This window comes from Rissa tridactyla, chromosome 3 (assembly GCF_028500815.1).
Source record: "Rissa tridactyla isolate bRisTri1 chromosome 3, bRisTri1.patW.cur.20221130, whole genome shotgun sequence".
Classification (NCBI taxonomy): Eukaryota; Metazoa; Chordata; class Aves; order Charadriiformes; family Laridae; genus Rissa; species Rissa tridactyla.
The window spans coordinates 48,800,162-48,822,837 of record NC_071468.1 but is presented as its reverse complement, the minus strand read 5'-3'; the positions used below and the strand labels follow the sequence as shown (position 1 = coordinate 48,822,837).

Sequence of the window (22,676 nt, the reverse complement as noted above, 5' to 3'; positions counted from 1 at the left end):
TCCTGTAGCTATCACAGAAAAGGTCACCATCCTCTTTCTGCAAAGCTCCACAGTCAGGAAAGACCAGGTTTGATGAGTATGGGAAGTCAGAAACCTTTAGAGGCACTGTGGTGGCTTGAACAACAAATACCATTAATCTGGAGATTACCAAACCTTTTAATCGGTTTTAAATCTCCATGTTTTTGAAGCTGCTTCTTAGAAACTTTAAGTCAACTGATGTTTTCCATCAGCCTCCAGGTTCAATATTTGGCAGGATCAGAGGGCCTTATTGTGCAACACGTACGGTACAAGGTATACTCCTCCCATCTCCCGTCTCAGGTGTCATGACAGGTGGCTGTATCAAAGGCTCACATTACTAAATCTTGACCCTGCTTTTTTTCTTTTTGCCAAGAAATTTAGCTCCCCTCAAAATCCCTCCCCATGACTTATGTCTTCTAATTGGTTTTTCTCTGCTAATACTGTTTTTTTTCATTCCTAAGGATAAAACATGCCTCCAAGGAATAATTGGCCTGACTGCCCTCTCTGGCAAAAATACACTAGAAATCCTCTGGATTTTCTCTATCAAAGTTTCTTTGGATTATTCTGTGATGAGTGAAGTGTGGGAGTGCAATGACCTGCCTTTCTATCATGGAAATCCTATTCCAACACTATGCTATTGCATGAGATACTTTAATAATTTACATACCATTTCCCCCCCTTTTGCTTCCTTTAGGAGTTCAAAGTCTCCCAACCCTTTGTATTGTCAGCAGGTAAAAATGCCAGTTAAACACATTTTCTAAGTTTCTGTCCATGGTGGCTTAATGCCAAGGAAAGATAAAGGAAAACAATTAGGGCAAGCGGCTTTTTCATTTTGCTAGGGTGGCTGGTTACACTTTGAGAATTATCAAAGCTGCTGCTTCATGGTATAGCAATTTTTAGCTAACATCAGTTAGTTAGTTGGCACCGGCTGCGCTTTGGCACCAGATCTCACTCAACAAATGGATCAAGGAGGAGTCATATGACATCCACTTGGTTCAGATGATGCCTGCACAGAGGTAGTCTTTCTATATTGACATAGTTTTACAGAAAAAAGGACATGAAGGGAAAAGCAAAAGATTTCCATGGACTGAACAAAATCGATGTCAAAATGTCAGGCTAAGTCATTCTGCAAGCACTGCAGCATGCCTCAGGGACCAGGCCTGAATCCCTCAAGGTGAGCAAATGCCAAAAGCATACGGGTCACTGGTCCTCCTGCTCCAAGGGCCCAACAGGCAGCATTCAAAAGATGGAGATAGGAAAGAATGGTATTTAGATGCTTGGCATGAATTTTTTGGGGGAACTATTTTCTTGTTCTTTATGACCCATCCTCTTTTCAGATACTTGAATATTAAACCTGGGCCTAACTGCAGTTTTTCTGCTGAGGTGAGTGGAGTCAGAAGCTCATCACCTGAAGTGCATTATAAATGCTAATCATTGTAGCCGAGGCTATATTATTACCAACTCAGTGATGACTGATCAGTTGCTAAACAATGACTGAGCTCATTAAGGAAAGAAAATGTATAAATGGGACATTTCTGTGTAACCACCAGAAAGCCAGAACTCTGTGCTGCAGTTTGAACAATGGCCAAAGAACGTGTGTGTCCACGTGCCCTCCTGGGCACCAGCCAGAGGGAGCAGTCAGCCACCATCATGGGATGGTCCACAGTTCAGTTGCTAGCACAGTAAACATTTTTCCTCCCAGTCCTAACATGTTTGATCCCATTTCAGTGAGAATGATGAGCGATATGCCAAAAAAAAAAAAAAAAAATCCCAGCAGAGCGAGTACTGGAAAGAGCAGATGTGCCGTGAGGAATGTGATCGTGCTGCTTAAACCCCAGCCTGCAAGTTACGTCTTTCTATTTTGATATGTTTTGTTTATAAACTCTGTGCTGTAATTCCTTACAGATTTTTGGCATGATAGTTGGGAGTTAAGCTCTTTAACCTAGAATGCAATCGCATTTTCTTGTTTTTCTTGTTTGTTTACATCAACTTCTGTTGATTTCACAAGGTTCAAATGACCCAAGGTCTTTGACTGGAGTTGCGTATTTCTTTACAGTTTCAGGAGAAGTAGTAAATTATTGCTCGCGGGGTCAAAAAGCCAGACCACAACCCCCTATTAAAAGGTAATCTGTGACACTCTTTTTCCGCATAGCATTTCACACTGTGACAGAGCCTGTGTGCGAGAGAGAAAGAAGAATGGAGAAGTCCAGGAAAAAATTTGCTGATATCATAGATAAGGCAATGGCTGCTGCTAATACAATGGATCGTGATGAACTGCTTTTTTCTTACAAGGGGATTCTCTACCCTGCTACTTTTTGCAGTCCTGAAGTATTCAGAGCCATGGAGTCCCTTGAAGCCAGAAGTGATGATATCATTTTGGCAGGATACCCTAAATCTGGTGAATATAGTTTTCTTTCTTCATAAATAAAGTTATGTAATCACAAATAAGTAGGTTTGTACTAAATATATATAATATAAATATGTGTATCATACGAAACATCTATTATATGAAATATATATTATACAAAATATATTAGTGTATAGATTTATATATTAATATAATATAATAAAAATATACAATATAGTATATATTAATATATAAATCAATACACTAATATCCTATAATAATATAATATATACTAAGTAGATAATTATATATTATATGATATATAATATTACATAAGATAAAGTTTTTGCTTTTTTGTCATGTTTTCTTTTCAAAGAAATGCTATGCACCAGAACGCAGTTATTAAGACTGCAGTGACAAAGATGTAGGTACCCAGGGTCCAGAAGTCAGGAAACAATAAACTAAAGATGGGAGTTCTCTACAGAGTCTTTTTTATGTTATGAATAAAAATATTAATAAATGTGTGTAGGAAATGTCACTTTAGAGAATTTCTGCCTATGGCAAAGAAAGTGAGCACATACAGCACAATTTTCAGATCTACTTCTCCTGTGTTGAAGTTCTGTGATCCATCTTTCCTCCCAAGATAATCCTGTGCAGCACGTCAGAAGACATGTATAATATACTAGGTTTTGACATACAGGTTTACCACCCCAATCCCTCTTATAGTTGTCACAATAAAAATTTATTACATTAATGCATGTTTTCCTATTTGAATCTTAGTGGTTCTTCTCCTTTATTAGGTAATTTAAAATATACAAGTTAATTTACGATGTACTAAGACATTCCAGTGGGACAAATATATCCTTATAAAGAGCAAAGGTAGGACCCTGAATGGCTATTGTTCAGATAGTCAGCAGTGATTGTATCACATGAAAGGAGACCAAGCAACTCACCTGGTAGTACTACCTACCTCTTGGCTTTCCTGTCAAATCCATTTCTGTTTATTCCAAAGGTGAAACAAAAAATTCTGTATTTTTCCCCTTTCAGGCACAAACTGGGTAGGTCAAATCTTAAATGATCTGTTAGTCATATTTGAAAAGAAAACACAGAATAAAGAAAGCAGCGTGAATGATGAAGAACTAGAAGAATTCCCCTACCTTGAAATTGGAGATACTGGGAAATATGAGGTGGGCACAGAATACATATGAAAGTTGTCAAAGTGTTGTGTTTCAAATACTGAATATATGGTGTGTGAAATATTCCACTGTTTGATAAGAACTCTCCCATTTCTCTCTATGTGGCATCTGGTCAGGATGAATTTCATCTGCATTGCCAAATACTGAGGGATAAATGGACGCTTCAGACAGCTTCAGAGGAGCACATACTCATTAGATACACCGGAACTGCAAAAATTCAACGTTAGCATGTTTTGTATTTGAGAACACTTTCATGAAATGCCAACTACTGAAAGAGCGGCTTTTCTCTCTTCTACTAGGTTTTCTTCCTTACCCCTTCTCTCTCCTTGAGATCCTCAGCTTTCACATAACTCCAGTTGGGATCTGCATCTTACCTTTAGATTTGATCCCTTGTCTAACAGAACGTATTAAATTCACTATCAGTGAAGAGAATTAGCAATGGATAATCTTGTTCCAAATGCTCATTCGCAGGGGCTTTTGAAGATTAGAGCTACTCAGAGCAGTCCACTAAAATCCCAGGATAACACTCACAAGGAATAAGTCCTTCTATCAGCCAATACCTGTTGATAAGTTTAGCAAGGCAGTATTTTATCATAGGCTGATGAAAAGAATACTTGTACTAACTTAACTGTTCTTTCCTCCTTTCAATTCTTAAAGCGAATGAACAAATTACCTTCTCGAAGAGTTATATTTACTCATCTTCTTCCTGAAAATCTTCCAAGGTCTATCTTTAAAAATAAAGCCAAGGTGAGTGCTGATTTTAACGGCTTGAAAGGAAACACTCCAACAGATTTTTTTAAAAGCCAATTTAGTACTTTTCTGCCAATTTTCAGAATGAGCCTTAAACTTAAGTGTTTAGCCTGGCCATTTCTACATGCCTGTTTAAGTGCTGCCATTCATCTCACTTAATCTCAGTACATCCCTATTGATACCTTCGTGTCAGTCTCCACAAGTGAGATGAAGGGGACACAAATACTCCAGCAGTAAAATGTATTTTGACACAATTTCCTATGGGAAGCATTTTATGGTGTAGTTACAAGTGAGGGCTCCAATGTGTCAGGTTTCAGAGAGAATTTGTATTTTTGTTATTTTCCCCCAGTACCTAAATGACGATTGATGCTTGTATTGAGCAAAACTTACTTAGATTCTGCATAATTATAATAATATAATAATTTTGCATAATTATAATATCTGTAAAATATATTTTAATAATTATAGGCACTCATCTTCACAAGGTACTGAAGCAAAGTGAAATCCTTCACCTTCTGAATTCTGCAAGTAGTATACAAGATATTAGAAATTCCACAGACTGCAATCATAAAGTAGATTATTGTTTTCTTCGTACTATAGTCTATTATGTCTTTCTCTACTAATAAAGTATTTTTTTTTCTAGATATTGTTGCTGATTCGCAATCCAAAGGATGTAGCTACATCTTTTTACCATTTTACCAACAGCATGTCTCCTCTTCCCTCCTATGAGACCTGGGATGATTTCTTCATAGCTTTCATGACGAAGAAAAGTACAGTATATTCTTTTGTCTGTGTCAATTATTCAATGCTTTGACTCTGTCTAAAAACCTTGCACTTTGTAAATCAGCTTCACTAGGATTTTTTGGTTTACAGTACAAAAGCAGAGATTAAAGACAGAAAGTTAAAAAATTTAACTAAAATTTACAGTACTTGTCTTACTGCCTGAGGATAAATCCTTATCAAAACCGCACTTCCGCAAACTTCTTTAACTTGCACAAACTGATATTTTGATCTTTTCTCTGGAAGAAGCAGTTCCTCATTGCGATCTTGGATCCCCTTCATCTCCTCTCTCCAATACCCATTATCTTGTGCCCATGCAGACGTCTGAACACCTACATGCCAAATTGGACCAGAGGAGTGATTTGGACTAAGTCTAGTGCATTAAAAAAGAAAGAAAATAATCCCACTGGTTTAAAATTTCATAAATTCTTCAATTTTGCATATCACACAGCCAGCAGAAGGTTTTAAACTGGATTAAGGGAGTCTGCAAGATGGTTTGAATACTCTTTGCTGGACTCATATCTGTCTTGAAATACTAACAAGTTTTTCTGTACTGATTTACAAATTGTATCATATGCCTGCGACTTCTGTCAGAAGAGCCTGGAGCAGAACCCCATAATTCCCATAGAAGGGTGTAAACTCTGGCATAGGTAGGATTAGTAATGCCCATGGCTGAGGGATCAATTTAAGGAGTAAAAATTGGTTTATTTCATAAGGTTCTTGTCTAATCTTCATTTGTGCTTCATCTTAGTATTCCTTTTGTTTCATTTAGTGCCCTGGGGATGCTATTTTGAATACCTTTCCAAATGGAACAAATATGCTGATGATGAAAATGTTATGACAATAACTTATGAAGAGCTAAAAGAGGTGAGGTTACCAATAGTTACAAAAATTTTATACTTCAAAGAGCATTTGTTTCTTAACCTTTTAACCATTATATTCATGTAGTGTATTCAAACTGTGTGATACTGTATGAGATAAAATCTTGTTTTAAGGGAAGGAAAGGTGAAATTCAAACTTAAAAGATTTTTTAAAATTTTGTTTGTGAAAATAATTTTCTTGTTTGCTCTTTAGCTGTGATATAAGCCCAAATCACTGTAAATCAAAACACCCCACAATTTCTGGAGGGAAGCTTTCATATATTCAACAGCGTAGATTTTGCTCGACTGTAAATGTCGTACAATCTTTTGTGATCTATAGGAAGAAAGCTCTTATCTCCTCTGAAATAATTATGGAGAAAAGAAACACCATGTACCACTCCAGTTCCACTGAATGCTATGGATATTCTATATATGCAGCCAGCAGAGATGTAGGGAAGTGCAGACACCTCAGAAAGCAGTGTAATTTGCTTGAATATCATGTGGTATGTTGCATTCCTCTTTTCAGAATCCAGTCCTGGGTGTCAAAAAGATAGCTGCTTTCTTTGGGATTTCCTTGACTGAGAAAGAGCTTCAGAGCGTGGTAGAGAGGAGCAGCTTCCAGTCAATGAAGAAGAACTCTCAGAAGACCCACGGGGCATTTGGCAATATTCTCTTTCGCAAAGGTAGGAAGCTCCAAGAGGTCCAGAGGTAGAAATTTCACACACTCAAGAACTTGGGCCCATCCTGTGCTTCTTTTTTGCACATATATTAGCATTACAGATTAGCATCAAGCATGTTATCACTGTTACGGTTGAGAAGACTAGTCAAGGAATGCTGTTGGGGAAGAGACCCAGCAAGGCTCTGGCAGCAGGCTGCAGGCAGCACAGGAGAAGCAACCGCACACAGGAAATTTTAGAGGCCCACAGATGACTGGCAGGAAGGAGGAATTGTAATCTATCTGAACTCCTGTCCACCTCTGTGCCAATACCAACAATTCTTCAGCCATTAGAGGCCTACCTGAGCAGGCAAAACTGGGCCAAACTCAGCCTGGGTGGGATGATCACACTTTTTAGGAGAGTATAGGATCTCCTGAAACGGCCACTGCCAATCCCCTGTTCACAATCACAGTTTAGAAGGAAGCCAAGCATGCAAGCATCAGGTAGATAGAAAAGGGGGAAAGAAAGGGAACTACTTTTGCAGTGTAGTGGAGACACACATGAGAGGGCCAACCTGGCTGTCAGAATCTATTTCTGCATTTTATGTTAGAGAAGTCAATGCATAGGAACTCAAGCTGCCAAGGGAGCAGAAACTCAGCTCTGCCTTCTGACAGATGATTCTGGCCTTCATAGTCTTCCACCTTATCAGTCATAACTGACTGTAGTGAAGAGCTGCAGGGAAACAGGACTTCAGGCTGCTTTTTTGGACACAGCCACCTGAAGAGCCGTACGTTCTTTTGCATTATAGCAGTTTCACAGAGCTGTAGCTACAACACTGACTTCATGAAATTATGTTGAGGCAAAAATGAGTGAAGTTTTATCTTGAAAAATGGACCAACTCCATTTAGTGTACAACGGAACAAGAATGACAGATCTATAGAATAAAACAATAATAAAATTTCTTGTTTTTCAAGAGTTTCTTTGCTTCTTTGAAGGTGGTGTAAGTGACTGGAAGAATCTTTTCAGTGAAGATCATAATGAGAAAATGGACAAAGCATTTGAAGAACACGTAGGAGGAACTAAATTGGGAACAAAGTTAAAGTATGAATTGTACTGTAAAGTCTGAAGAGTAATGAAATGTGGTTACAGCAAGAGCTTTCCAATGCATTCTCAGATCACCTGAATGCTTTATGCTAGAAAACTAGATCAAATGATCCAAGTTTCTTAGAATTACTGTAATAATCACATTGCAGTGGCCTTTACAGTAACAAAGATGAATAGCAGACTTCTGTTTTAAAGGTGGTGTCTTTGGCTTGCTGTGTTTACACTTATTTGCTCAATAAAATGGCAACTAAACATATTCAGATAAACTTAACAGCCCTGTTTCAGTAGCTGTCACTTGGAAGGAAATGCCTCTTTTCTATTTCTAGCCAAACACAGTCTTTCTATGCTACTTATAAATATTTACTATGTAGATTTATTTTTTTTTTGCAAACATGTTTCAAATAGGCAACATCTTCAAAGAAAAGACCACTAGCAAAAATATGGATCTGACACAACCTTAATTAACAACAAAGGATATCTTCCCCATGACTTCAGCACAAACTGGATCAAAGCTAGAGGGAGGAGAATGAAGGGGGATGGTGATCAGCGTACTTAGGGACTTTAATCTCTCTGAATGCAGAATTTCAAGATGGATTTCAGATTATGATCTGGTGTTAACAAGCAAGACCCACTCAGAGGCACTGCTTTTATAGAATCATAGAACAGCCCAGGTTGGAAGGGACCTTGAAAGATCATCTGGTCCAACCTTCTTCTAAAGCTGATTAATTCTGCCAGGACATTTAGAAATGCAGAGCTTTGCAAAGAAATAGGAATGCTAGAAATAATACTTTAAAAATGTGAAAAAATGAATGGATTCAAAAGCAAAGCATCTGAAAGTCCTGACACAAACCATCTTTGAACAACTAGAAATTACCTGTAAGAATCCAGAAAGGTACCAGATGATTGGAGAAGGACATACATAATAGCTATGTTTAAAAATGTGTGAAAGAAGTATCCAAATAGAGCAGTCACCTTAACTTGATTCCTGGAAATTTACTAGCCAAAATGACCAAACAACCAACCATGAAACATTGTGAGGATAATAAGGTGGTAAGGATAAACCATGTCAAAGCCATTTGAGTTCCTTCTTTAAAAGATAACTCACCTCTTGAATAAGGCATAGACAGATGATACAATAGATGACAGCATCAGAGAGGTTCTGGAATTGTATGACAAAAGAGGCACAATCTGTATCAACAAATTTATGGCTTCATATGTGGGGATGGCAACTTACAAATGTGGTTACAGAAATTAAATTAAAGTGCTGAAAGTAGATTTGCATTCCTAGAAATTCATACAACATCGACAAAAGGCATCCAGAAGCAGGGTCATCAGCAGCAATGCTTGCAGGAATATCCACTTGTTTACATGTCTGTTATGAAGTTGGTTGCAATAGTGTGCTCATGGTCAGACTGCATATACCGGATGACAGCAAAATTGGGAGAAAAATTAAAGCAATATCCTTTAATGGTGAGTCCTGGTCATAGTCAACATTGTTCTTAACACTAGTGGACAGACTAAAATCGGTATCATCAATGATTGACTTTTAAGCCTGGGGATCAGAACAGAGGGCTGAAAGTACTGGGGGAAATGCAGAAACAATTCAAAACATCATAACAAATTGAGAAGAAGGTCGGAAAACACGAAGTTCAGTACAAGTAAGTATAAAATGCTATTTTTAGAAAAGAGGTACGAAAGGCACAAGTACTTAATGGGGGCAAACCAGTCAAGCAGCAACTGGCATGAAAAGACCTGAGGAATCATGCTCAGCAAGGCCTAACATGGTGAAAGTGCTGGGAAAAAAAGTCAAATCTTATTCTACAGAATAGTCTACAGAAACAGGAAGATCATACATAAGACACAGATAACAATTGTTACAGCCTGTGGTTGCAGGTCATCTAAACTAGAGAACGCCACTTAGGGACGTTGCAGAGAAATTTAAGGAAGCATATGACAAGGAGAAGACAAGCATACTTGATATCTTAGCAGTACATGGGGAGGAGTAGAAAATCACATTAAGTCCTTTCTAGATCTATACTTGTAGGCATCTTGGAATACAGCAGACCAGCTTTCCATGTTCTTACTGATCCCTTGTCTGTGTTAATGTTTCTTGCATTAATTAAATTGTCACCAAACACTCCAGTTTATGAAACAGGCAAGACTTTTCCAAGTCTGACTTCCTCATGTGATATTTTTTCCCCAATTAGATCCACACCACATTTTAGAGTTACATTCTGCATTCCCACTCACTCAATCCTATTGCAATTTCATGGCAGCTTTTGGGTTTTCAGACACTGATATTGCACGAGAGAATTTGCTTGCAGTGGGGCTTTCTAGGCACACTGGGCTTTAAGAAGTAAATGTGAGTAGCACATATATTTTATTTAAGAAGGAGAAATCATTGATCTTAAAAATATTTACTCTTGGAGCATTTTTGGATGAGTTATTATGTAGGTAGTTGTTTTTGAGTCTGGAAATAATCTCTGCAAAGACTGGGTGCTACACTGCTCACAAGGGAAACACAAGCTCTATGGGTAATTCGCGAGATGATAATACCGTATCACCACTACTTTATTGAACTAATCAGATTGAAACTAGTTGTAGAAGACCTAAAGTAAACAGTAGACATGGCCTTGCTGATCTGATGGAAAACCAGACCTGTTTCTGAAGTTAACCCTCTCCTGTGTCATTCCAGGGCTATTTGTTTAGTTCCTTTCTGCCCTTAAAATCTCACCCTGAAGGACAGAACTATTCAGACCAGTGACACCTCACATGCTTTTGCTCCATTAGAGACACTCTGTGGGCCCTTACATTCAGTGGGATAAGGAGTCGGGAGAGGGGAGGACCGAAAAGGCAAGCTGCTATGTCAGAAAATGAATGTAGGCAAAAAGACTTGATGAATGAGTAACAATTTGAGGGGGTGAAAAGTAAGAAGAGGTGAAGGCAGTGAGTGTGAGAATGAATTCATAAAACCTTGGGAATCTCTTTTCAAGCTAAGATATAGTTGACTGACACAATAGCACTGGTTTTCAAACTTTCTCACTGCTAGATCTTGAAATTATATATTTCCGCTGAAGAGGATGCTTACATATATTTCTGTCCATTTGCTTTAAAGAGGATGAATAAACGAGAAAAATTATGCTAAGCATCTCCCACCTCATGTCCTTTCCCCGATCCTTTTTCCAAAACAAGGCTAAGGTGAATCTTGTCTTTGCGTTGCACTGCAAACACTCCTGCTAACAGCATTTCCATCCAAGGCTGATTTTCATGTAGATGAATTGAACAACCCTGAGTTTTCCTTGGGCACCATGTGAGCTGCACCACAGTTGTACAGCCTCCCTGTGGGGTCACCTGCTTATCCTGAGGCACTGGGCTGCTGGGCAGACAGTGCTGGGACTGGGACTCCCAGCACCCTCAGGACACTTGATTCCCCTGAGCCTCTCCAGAGAGACAGGGCTGATCTCTGCAGCTCCTGAGCAGCCTGCCAGGCAGCTGAGACAGCATCGAGGGGCCCGCTCATGAGTAGAGATCAGGGTCCAAGGGTTAAAGCACCAGGAGGCACCCATGTCCCCAGTGGCTCAGGTGACAGGTTGTTAGATTTCACATAGAGGTGTTATAGTGATGTGGCTCCCTCAGGATTCAGGCAGCTGGATCTGGAGGCAGGAGGAAAAATGCTAATTTCTTGTTGTATTCTTTAGTATTGGCAAATGGGAGGAGATTTTCCTTTGCAACTCAAAGTAAACACTTGGACAGAAAACTGAAAACAATAACAAAGCTGGCAGAAGTGATAATAAATGAACAGTGTCTCCAGTTTTTGTGAGTAAAATAGCACTGATAGAGAGAACAGCTCCAAGAAAACGGTCTGCTTTGATAGTTCTGCAGTTTGGGAGACCAGAAAAATAATTTTAAATGATTCTTTACAGGTAACTGTAAGCAATCTTCCAAGTCTTACAGTTGTGCTCTTGATTTGACACCTTCTCGTGCTTAATTAAGCTTGTGTATAGGTTTACTAAGTGTCTAATGTCCATTTATGAAGAAAGAGACAAGGATGGGATGCACATTTGATATATGGATAGTGAACAAGACCCATACTATATTCAAGGGAAAGAGAGAAAGAAAGAAAGAGAGAAAGAAAGAGAGAAAGAAAGAAAGAAAGAAAGAAAGAAAGAAAGAAAGAAAGAAAGAAAGAAAGAAAGAGAGAGAGAAAGAGAGAGAGAAAGAAAGAAAGAGAGAGAGAAAGAGAGAGAGAAAGAGAGAGAGAGAGAAAGAGAGAAAGAGAGAAAGAGAGAAAGAAAGAAAGAAAGAGAGAAAGAAAGAGAGAAAGAAAGAGAGAGAGAGAAAGAGAGAGAGAAAGAAAGAAAGAGAGAAAGAGAGAAAGAAAGAGAGAAAGAGAGAAAGCGAGAAAGAAAGAGAGAAAGCGAGAAAGAGAGAAAGCGAGAAAGAAAGAGAGAAAGCGAGAAAGAGAAAGCGAGAAAGAAAGAGAGAAAGAGAGAAAGAGAGAAAGAAAGAGAGAAAGAAAGAAAGAGAGAGAAAGAGAGACAGAAAGAAAGAAAGAAAGAAAGAAAGAAAGAAAGAAAGAAAGAAAGAAAGAAAGAAAGAAAGAAAAGAAAACTCCCTCCATAGGGTAATTCAGCCTTCCTGTATTGCATGTTTCTTTTGGGATGATCTGTAGAGATACTTATTTTTCCACCTCATTACTCCTTATCTTCTGAAAAGGCATCAGCCAGAATACCAATAACTTCGCCATCAAGAACAATTTCACCCAAAGATTATATTATGGACACGCGTAGAGAGAAATAGATCTGAAGTCATACAGGTAGAATTTGATTCACGTTAATGCAGAAATCTAGGTATTAGAGCTTTACATGAAAGTAACCCTCCTGTAGGATTTGGCAAAGTAAAGGTCTGAAATGTGAGTATTTAATCATGACAAGTATGGCTTAGGTGATACTTGTCCTTAGCCCTGGAGGTATCGCCTGAAGTGATGATGTTACAGTGACTGACTGCAGCACAGAGCCACCACCTGGAAGGAAGTTGCACCCTCGGATGTGTATCCATTAGTGGAGTCAACAGCAAACCAGGTTGAGATCCACTATCCACACGTCCACTACATGCTGGTTGTCCAGTTTGTAAATTGCACTGCATTGCTCACCAGTTAAAAATATTTCAGGTAATATCCTTTATAGGTCTTTCTTTAGTTTCGTTTAACATTTTGAATGCTATTAGTTGTTACCCCAATAGCAATGCTTGGTAAAGAGCAGACTCCTGTTCCTAGTATCAGCTGCAGCAAAGACTCCATGTCACTATTGTCAGTCTCCAGTCCTGTAATTTCATAAGGAGTTAACAGAGTACAGAGTTAATCAGTGACTTGTACCTTCATTCCTGAGCAAAAGCCCTATCTGATTTGCTAACATGTTGCATAAAGTTTTTCTGCATTGTGGAAAGACAGCCTGTATCTGTTTGTTTGAAGAGTTCCACAGGGATACAACCATGAGTAGAAATAGGGAGAGAGTCATTGAAATACTGGAAAATTCTTTTGCACAGGGTGAAAAAATTCCCCCAGAAAGCATGCTGTTTTCCTACAGAGGTATTTTATACCCTGCTACAGTTAGCAGCCCAGAAACTTTGGAAGCTCTGAAATCCTTTGAAACCAGGAGCGACGATGTGATTCTAGCAGGCTATCCTAAAACAGGTGAGTGTTGTTTTCTTGATAAGTAGACAAGTACATAATGCTGCAATCCAGAAGTTTGTGCCATCATTCAACATAGCAATAATACCTGAGAAATCTTATGGTGACATCAGACTTCACAGCATCATGAAATCAAGTTGTAATGCATCTCTGGAGGTCAACTAATATGACCTCCTGCTCAAAGCAAGGGAAAGACCTAACCTTCAGAATTGGGTTTGGTTGCTCAAAGCTTTGTCCAGAAGAGCTTTAAAACTTTGAGGGTGGAGACTCACAATCCACTGAAAATCTGTTGCAGTGTTTTCCCACTATAGTGTTCTTTTGGGGGTTGTTTTTTTTGTTTTGTTTTCGTTTGTTTGTTTATTTGTTTTTTACTTCTATGTAGTCAGACATCCCCTTGTTGTGATTTGAAATATGTCCCTTTTGTCATTTCCTGGCCAGTTTTCAGAAGAGTTGGCTCTGTCTTCATAAGAACCTCCAGCAGTGGAAGACTGCAGTGACATTCCCCCATGCCCTATGTTTTTTCCCTCCAGCCTGGGTAAACCAGGTCTTTCTGTGCATTCATTTACTCCAGCTCTCAGTGATTTCAGTGATGTTCAGCAGGACTCTCTCCAGATTCCCCAGATCTCTTGTGCTTCAGTACAGGAACTGCACATAATATTCAAGTGGTGAAATCACCAGTATTGGGTAAAACAGGATAATCACATTCCTTGATTTTCTGACTACATTCTTGCTAATACAGGAAAGTATGTTTTCACCCTACTTGCTGCAAAGACAATACAGGGAATATATCCTGCTAATGAAGGTGGAAGGACTGTTGTTTCCATAGACTTACTGCACTGCAGAATGCAGGTGATTCCCATATGTCTAAACGGAGGGAAAAACATGAATGCTACCAGGACTCGGATTATTTCATCTCTCTTTCACTATGGGCATTTTGAATTCCTTCATTTTTTTCCTATTCACTTCAGAGAAATATCTTAACAGGTCCTTTGCAGAGAAAGAAGAATTGTTGATCCTTATCATATCCACTTTGTGTGCATGGGCAGAAATGGTTTAAAGGTGTGAGGGTCCACCTACATATCCCAGAAGATGTCAGTTGAAAACTGAGACTTGGCTTTCCACGCCCAGTCCCTCACACACCAGTTGCGCCAGGTTGCAGAGGCCAAGACAGCTGAACATGATACAAAGACGGTGACAAAGCTTGACAGTCTGGTGGTTTGGTTGATGACCCCTTCTGTTATGGAAGCCTAGCTGGGGGCTGGGAATGAGGCCAAACTGTGTTGATCATGAACAGACCGCAAAATGAAGCTGGTCAGAAGGAGGGAACAGGGTGTTCCCAAAGACAACACTGTGGAAAGAGAGGAAAAACAGCCAAGGCACAACTCAGTTGGCCCTGTACTGAGAGCACCACTGCTCTTGAGGAATTTCCACAAGGAGTAGTCTGAGGTGACCAAAAAGTGCCAGAGCTGGAAAGAGCAATAGAGATCTGCTTCTGTTTCCACTGAGGGATGGGATGTCTTTCTGAAGCGAGCAGCACAGCACTCCACAATGTCTGGTTGACAGCTCTGTCCCTGTTCGCTTTTGGCATGCCCTTGTTGATAATTGCCTAGTGGCTATGGTTCAGCCCCACCCCACCCACCCCCAGTAGCTAAGCCAAGCCCCACACAGATGCTTGCTTACTCCACACCAGTGGGATGGGGGAGAGAAACAGAAGGGTAAAAGTGAGAAAACTCGTGAGTAAAGAGACAAAAATAATTTAATAGGTAAAGCAAAAACCATGCATGCAAGGAAAGCAAAACAAGGAATTCATTCACTACTTCCATTGGTAGGCAGGTGATCAGCAATCTCCGGGAAAGCAGGGCTCCGTCATGCGGGACAGTTACTTGGGAAGACGAACTCCATAACTTTAAATGTCCCCCGCTTCCTTCCTTTTCTCCCAGCTGAGAACGACTTCATATGGTGTAGGATATCTCTTTGGTCAGTTAGAGTCTGCTGTCCTGGCTGTGCCCCCTCTCAAGGTCTTGTGCACCCCCAGCCTACTCACTAGTGGGGCGGTGCTAGAAGCAGAAAAGGCCTTGAAGCTGTTTAAGCACCTTTAGCAATAATTAAAACATCCCTGTTTTATCAGCACTGTTTTCAGCACAAATCCAAAACACAGCCCCAAAACCAGCTACTATGAAGAAAGTTAACTGTCTCCCAGCCAAAACCAGCACGCCCACCTGTTGACAGGATAAGGTACAATATAGTGCTACTGGTGTCTTCATCCTTTCAGGAACCAACTGGCTTGACCAAATGGTGAAGGAGTTGGAATCAGCAGATGCCAAATATACAGAAGAAGAAATGAAAGAGAGAACAAATGCTGAAAAGAAGCTAGAGACATTTCCACGCCTAGAATTTGGAGATCCTGGGATATATGAGGTTGGCAGGGACTGAAAATACTGGCAATGCTCTTCCTACAGGTAGTAATAGCTGAAAGACTGGCTGATCTTAGAGGCAATAGAGACCCTAGAGCCTTAACAACTGCTGTGGTCTGCACAAGTAGCATGTGCTATTGCCCCTGCTGTCCCAACGCAAGGGTCTTAGTGCACAGACAGTGCCACAGAGGGCTCCAGCCTGGACCTCATGGGTGTGATCAGTAACGCCTTCCTTCTGTGTGTCCTGTCCTCAGGCCTGTCTCATGTGAAATGGGGCTCCATGTCAGAACTTGGTAGAAGCTTATGCTACCAGTGAATCCCTGTGGATTTTCCAAGGGATAAGATCCTTCTTCTCTGGTCTCACCTTTTCATATTACTCACAATTCCTCAAAAGGCACATGTCACTGAATAATCTTCTTCTGTCCTGTTGCATTTCTTCCCACTTTCTTTAAACAGGATGAAGAAAATGCCTTCCAGAAGAATTATACTAACCCATCTGCCACCTCATCTCCTGCCCCCATCTGTTCTCCAAAGCAAGGCTAAGGTGAGTCTTCTCTTTGAATCACACTGCAAAAACATTTCCACCTCAAATTAGCTTTCCTCTGTTTGTGTGAGATGTGTTTTCTGCACTTTCACCTGGGCTGGTCAATGCACAGGCACATTTCCAAGGTTGAAGAGGTGGAGTGCTGTGTGCTGAGGCTGTGAGCAAACATCCTGTCCCAGCAGCAGCTTTGCTGAATCAAGAAGTTACTGTCAGCGGGCTTGTTGCTGGGAGTCACTGTCCCTTCAGGTCTCCTCCTTACAGGTCTGTGTCAGAAAACTGAGCAGGACAAGCAGTTATTCTGTTAACTTGCCTCCAAGACCAGGGTACCTGTGGAAAGCCCACTACAGTCTGGGGCTAAGATAGTCTTCAATGGGAATTGCTGCAGAGAGCAGCAAGGGTATACCCACAGCTTGCTTGTGGATCTCCTGTTTGGTAGTCCATGAGCTCATTTCTCTGGATTGGACCTACCTCAGAGCTATGTCCCAAAAGCATCACTGAAAAGCTTCTTGTTTTCACCCTGGGGTTCACATTCACAGCATTTGGCCTGACAAAACTCTGATTTCTTGATCAAGAAAAGGAATTAGACCAGCATTGTATGTTCTGGTGGGTGTTAGTGAATATGTGATACGTTGAGAACATGGCATTTTGGTCAGTCAAAAAATCAGAACCAAATTATGTGTTTTCTTGCTCCAGATCCTTGTGCTGGTTCGGAACCCCAAAGACACGGCTGTCTCCTATTACCACTTCTACAACAACATGCCAGTGCTGCCGTCCTTCACCTCCTGGGATGAGTACTTTGCAGCCTTCATGAATGGGAAATGTACTTTGCCCTGCATCCTCTGGCATTCCTCCCTACATGAGGGGCATACGTGTGACCCTGTGCATTGGAATCCTACCCCAACATACCTTACCAAGGCACTCCCAGGACAGACAGATAGACCATGTTATGGCTGAAATGGGGAGCACCAGAGAATCAGATTTTCTTTAGTCTCTAACTCAGAACAGAGAGATCATGAGAAAGCTTTAGCCTGACTTTTCCATTCCCACAACAGAGCTTGTGGTTTGGTGCTACCTAATAGCCAGAGCTGGGGGATACTGCACTGACCTCAGCCAAAAGAACAGACATGTTGAGCCAGTCACCACTTCACCATCCTGGCATCACGCTTAGAGGGCTGTCTGGGCTGACTCCTCTGATTTGGTGAAGGCCTGTTTCGGGGAATAGCCTAAACAGCTGTGTCTCTTCTTTGTATGCAGTGACCTGGGGATCCTACTTTGACCACTTAGTGGAATGGAACAAATACATTGACCATGAGAGGATCATGGTGATAAGCTACGAGGAACTCAAAGAGGTGTGACATCTCACCCACCTCTTCCTTGATGTGCAGCCCTCCTGATATGTATGGCTGTGGGGAAGAAGAAACTCTTGGGCCAGGCCTGTCTGCCCCTTTTGAAGGGTGTGGCTTTCTGAGATACTTTTTTATGTCTGGGGGAGGCCCATGCGGTTAGGAAGAGGATAGCCTTGCCTATTAGTGGAAGGAGTCATATCTGGCACAGACACAGTTGCTTTTTGGAGTGAAGAAAATGCTTTGAAGCTGAGGCGACCATGTGTGGTTTCCCTCTCTGTCAGAGGTCTTAGGATTCCTTGGTGACACTATGGGAGACAGCTTCCTCTGCTGGGCATCCCGCCAGGTGCTGGCTTCATGCCACAGCCACAGTGTCAAGTCTTTTGGTCTCACCTCTGTGCTATGTTCCTTTGGCCAGGACCAGATACTGGGAATGAAAAGGATTGCTGCCTTCTTTGGATTCTCCCTGTGTGAGGAAGATTTTCACAGAATTGCCAAGGCAACAAGTTTCCAAGCTATGAAAGAGAAATCCAACGAAACCCATGGAAAGTTTGGGGATATCCTATTCCGGAAGGGTAAGTCTCTGCAAATGGAGAATCTGCCGTCTAAAGTCTCCTTCTGAGTGGACCTTCTCACTTAGCTGTGATCTTACTGGGCTCTCCGGGAAGAACAGGTGAGGATGAGGTTCACGTAACATCCTGTACAACAAGCCTCTGCTGTTGGCAGGATTTGGGGACTGTTTGTGAGAAACATACCAGAGTGCCTCAACTATCCTGGCTTAAGGTCCTCAGCCACGTTGCCCTATTTCCCTGTGGTAGCCCCGGTTGGTTAGGCAAGTGAGGTGTGAAGGTTATGCCAACAATTATGCACCAAATCTGCTTGGGCTTGATGGTTGCTCTTTAGAGAGGGGTCATGGTGTGGTCTTTGCCTGGCAGTCAGGTGATGAGGCCAATCCTGGATCGTGGATCCAGGCTGCATGTGTCACTTCATGAAAGTCCCCTTTGGGAGGAAGTGTGCTAATGGGACATGAGTCTCTTGAACCTGAAGGGAATGCATTGTTCACTGCCCTTCTGGCATCGCAGGCATCTTCTTGTTACGTCCTCAGTGAGAGCTGAGGAATACTCTTAATATGCTTCCTCCCAATGGGCATGTCAGTGGTGGCCTCAGAGATGGTCCTTCACAGACGTGAGGTCAGGACTGGAGGTCTGGCAGCACAGCTGCTCCCCATGGCATCAAGAGTCTTTGGTTTCTGACTACCGTAGTCATGGGCTTGCTTTAATGCCTTTCCTTCACCACTCCTTGGTGGAAGTAGGATTTAACTGCTTTCCTCTCTACCACCTACCCCACTTCCCCAAATAACTTCCTGCTTCAGATGGAGGCATTCACAAATGAGATTTCCCTTGTGACAAAACCAGGTTCCCCTCTCTTCCATGTAAAGTCTTCATGAAACCACATTGGAAACCCTCTCTGAGGAGGGAAGGTATACAAGCAGCCTACCAGCAACGCACCTTCAGTCTTTGGTACTTGTTGTACACAGGGATTGTTGGGAACTGGAGAGACCTCTTCTCTAAAGCTCAGAATGAAGAAATGGACCGAAAATTTGAAGACTGCCTAGGAGGAACAAAGCTGGCAGCAAAGATGAAATACGATGTGTACTGCAAGGCCTGAAAATAAGCAGATGAGCAGCATGAAAGCAAGTCATGCTTCAAAGATGATTCTCCAGAGGTGGACCATCCTCATATTTTATGCCGATGAGAAAAGAGAGAAACCCGTAAGAGAGGTGCCTGGCACCTCCAAGAATTCGTGTGGTAATTCTTAGGCATGTGCTGGGCCTAGGGTGTGTGTTTCACTTGAAGCAACCAAATAAAATGTGTGAATGACTCGAGTGAATGCCTGGCATCCTTCCAGGAGGGAGACGGTGCACAGGCATCATAGCACCAGCCTGGTGGTGTCCCTGTGACTGCTTCGTGGCCTGAGATGGTGAACAAGGTCCCTGAGGTGCTCAGTGGTGAGGCACAGTGATCAACACAGGGCCTCTCCTCCTGGGGCACAGTGGGCTTGACATGTATTTGTGGTGTGAGTCTGAAACCCCAAATGCCTGTGTACAGGCATAGCATGATAGTCTGGGTTTTGACCCACCATGGCTACCATGGTGTTGACATTTGTACAGGGAGGCCAGAAAGGCCTTTGGCACTTTGTCAAACTCCTTACTTTGGTTCAGGGTGGGACTTCTGGAGCTCTTGCTGCCATAAACTATTGGCATCTCTGTGGACAGTTAGGTAAGTGGCAAGTGAGAAGACCCATGACTTTTGAATGGAAGGATCTGGGGAAAGAAGCCCCTTGATGACCCTGTTGCTAAACTATTAAAGCTGCGCTTGTTTGACAATAAATACATTTGTGCTACATAGGTATCATTTCCACACCCTCTTTGCTGGTATAAATGTCCTTGCTACATCTGTGCAGAATATGTTGCACAACCTCTTGTCACAACCACTCTTTTGGAGAACCACAAAAGATAAGGAAATGTCAACTCCACCTGGCAAAGGGAACTCAGTTCCTTGGAAGAGGGATTCCTCTTCCGTATTCCCAGGCAGATAAATCTGCAGGACTCTCACACCAAACTAAGATTAACAACTGAGCAACCAGCAACCAAAAATGTATCAACAAAACTGTGAAATTGTCAAGGCCCTGTCAAAGCCCTGACTGTCCCTGCCAGCCCCCCTGGAACTCCCCCCACCCTGCCCACGGCTCAGGAACCCGTTTCAGCCCCACAGGGCCATCAGACTCTGCCCCAGCCATGCCGCAGCAGAGCTGGTCTCCAGCTCCCCACAGCCCTGTCCTCCCTGGCCATGGGCCCCTCTGAGCCGGGCCCACCCATGGGCCCATGTCCCATCCCATCCTCACTCATCACTGTCCCCAGGGAGGTGCCCCCTAGGGCTGCCCTGCTTCCCCCCAGATGCCCTGCTCCTGGCTGGGGGTGGGAATGGCCCTGGCTGCCAGGCCCTGCCCCATGTCTCCCTGACAGGGACAATGAGGAGTGTTACAGACTTATCTCTGATGGGCCACTCACAGCCTGCTTCTCCGTTAGATTTTCTAAGCTTCTGTGCAAGAGCTGCCCATGTGAAATTGCTCTGCACGAAGAGGTGTGTTTATTTGAACCTGATGATTCTGGGTTTGTAGGTTTTCATTTCCAGAACAGCAGGACTTCATCTAACTCTGGGCTTCCACGGATGAAAAGAGACAGGCCACCATGCCCCATAATTTGGGGATTAGCAACATTTTATTCTATTCCTTGATCCATGCCTTTTACTATTTCCTATATGGTGATATCAAAAGCTATCTCAACAACGGAAAGCCGTGTGCATCTCAGTGTCTGCAAGGAGCTGAACAAGGGAAGAAGCCTGACCAGAAATGTGGAAACAGCCACTGAAATATTCATAAAGCCTTTACTAAGATGAAAAGATGGCATCTCAAGATCTGTTGGTTTTTTCTCCTGCAAAGGCATTTTGTAGCCTAAGGGCTCTTAGCAGCCCAGAAACTTCAGAAACTCTGAAATCCTTTGAAACCAGGACTGACGATGTGATTCTCACCATTTTTCCTAAAATGGGTGAATCTTGCTGGCTTGGTGAAGAGTCCACTGCTGTAGTCCAGATGTGTGTGACCGCATACATCACAGCAATAACGCCCACGACGAGTTAATGATGACTTCAGCCTGCTGTGGAGGCACAGGAGCAGGGATTGTTCCATGGAGGAGGGCAGGAGGACTGCTGTTTCCATAGATCTCCTCCACTGCAGGACGTATGTCATTCCTGTGTGCTGGGTGGAGGTATAGGCACACCTACCACCCAGCCTCTTGGACCTTTTTCCTCTCCTTTCCCATGCTTTTTAATCCCACCATTTGGTATTACTGGATACCTTCATGTTTTCTCCTAATCACTTAGAGAAATATATTAACAGGTAATTTGAAGAAAAAAAGAGGAGGTGATATTTTATCTGCATTACCTTCACTTCTTGCTCAACCTGAATTATTTTTTTCTCAAACAGGAAAGGCATAAAATTGTGAGGTCTCATGTAAATATCACAAGTATTTTAGATAACATTTGGCATTTGAGTTGTAACATTTCAAAGTTCCAAACTTAAAAGAATCTGCTAGAAAATACTTTATGTGACTCATTTTAAACGTGATGTGGCCAAGATTCACCCCATTTAATTAGATGGTGTGGTGGTGAATGATGAGTAAGCTGACAGAAATGCAGCCTAACTTGCAACTTGCCAGGGGGAAAGGGCTTCTGGTTTCTAAAGCAACATTTCACACAGAAATTATAGCAATATGACTTGGAGAGATGAACTCAGACTCTCCTGCTGCTTAAAAGGCTGAAACTGGATTTGGTCACTAGGAGGTAATGTAATGGTTGCACACAACCACCTCTGAAAAGCAGTAAATACCTTGGATGAGACCAAAATTCCTTTAGTCTGTGAAGATTGCTACTTTTGACTGATTCGTTCAATTTTTTAAAATTTTCTTTTCAGAAAACGATGAATTATATTTCCTTTTGAGTAAGTCATCATTCCGGGCTGTTTTGCATTTGTTTCTACAGATACAGTCATAAGTCTTTTCTGATTTGTGATATCTTATGGTTTCCCAACAGATGTAACTCAACCCCACTTAAGAGATTTCCTTCTCCAGACCTCTCAGTCTACGTATGCTATGGGTGTACAGGCTGGAAACCTTGGCTATAATAAAATTCCCCCTTTCTACGACACACAGCTCTCAATATTTTTTCTTGCTTGGGTTTTTAGTTTTATCTATAGTCTGTGCAACCATGTATTTCTAGTAAAATGTTTGTTTTATATTAGTTTCCAATCCCATTAAGCAGAATGAAAAAAATTCTCTCCCAGAAGAATGATATAAACCTCATGTCCTGCAATAGTCGTGCTTTTTCAAAGCAAGGCTAAGATGAATCTTCTTTTTGAT

General features: G+C 41.7%; 2 protein-coding genes across 2 annotated transcripts; both read left to right on the top strand.

Annotated features, from left to right (window-relative positions):
- Positions 1-2,156: 2,156 nt before the first annotated feature.
- LOC128906919 (sulfotransferase 6B1-like) lies at positions 2,157-7,977 on the top strand. Its single transcript, XM_054195055.1, has 7 exons — positions 2,157-2,416; positions 3,413-3,552; positions 4,219-4,308; positions 4,955-5,081; positions 5,864-5,958; positions 6,478-6,634; positions 7,603-7,977. Exons 1-7 carry the CDS (start codon positions 2,215-2,217, stop codon positions 7,731-7,733), a joined length of 942 nt encoding a protein of 313 aa, XP_054051030.1. The 5' UTR covers positions 2,157-2,214; the 3' UTR covers positions 7,734-7,977.
- Positions 7,978-13,138: 5,161 nt separating this feature from the next.
- On the top strand, positions 13,139-21,589 carry LOC128906918 (sulfotransferase 6B1-like). Its single transcript, XM_054195054.1, has 7 exons — positions 13,139-13,403; positions 15,673-15,818; positions 16,269-16,358; positions 17,052-17,178; positions 17,613-17,707; positions 18,120-18,276; positions 19,239-21,589. The coding sequence occupies exons 1-7, from the start codon at positions 13,202-13,204 to the stop codon at positions 19,367-19,369; spliced, it is 948 nt and encodes a 315-aa protein (XP_054051029.1). The 5' UTR covers positions 13,139-13,201; the 3' UTR covers positions 19,370-21,589.
- The last annotated feature ends 1,087 nt before the right edge of the window (positions 21,590-22,676 follow it).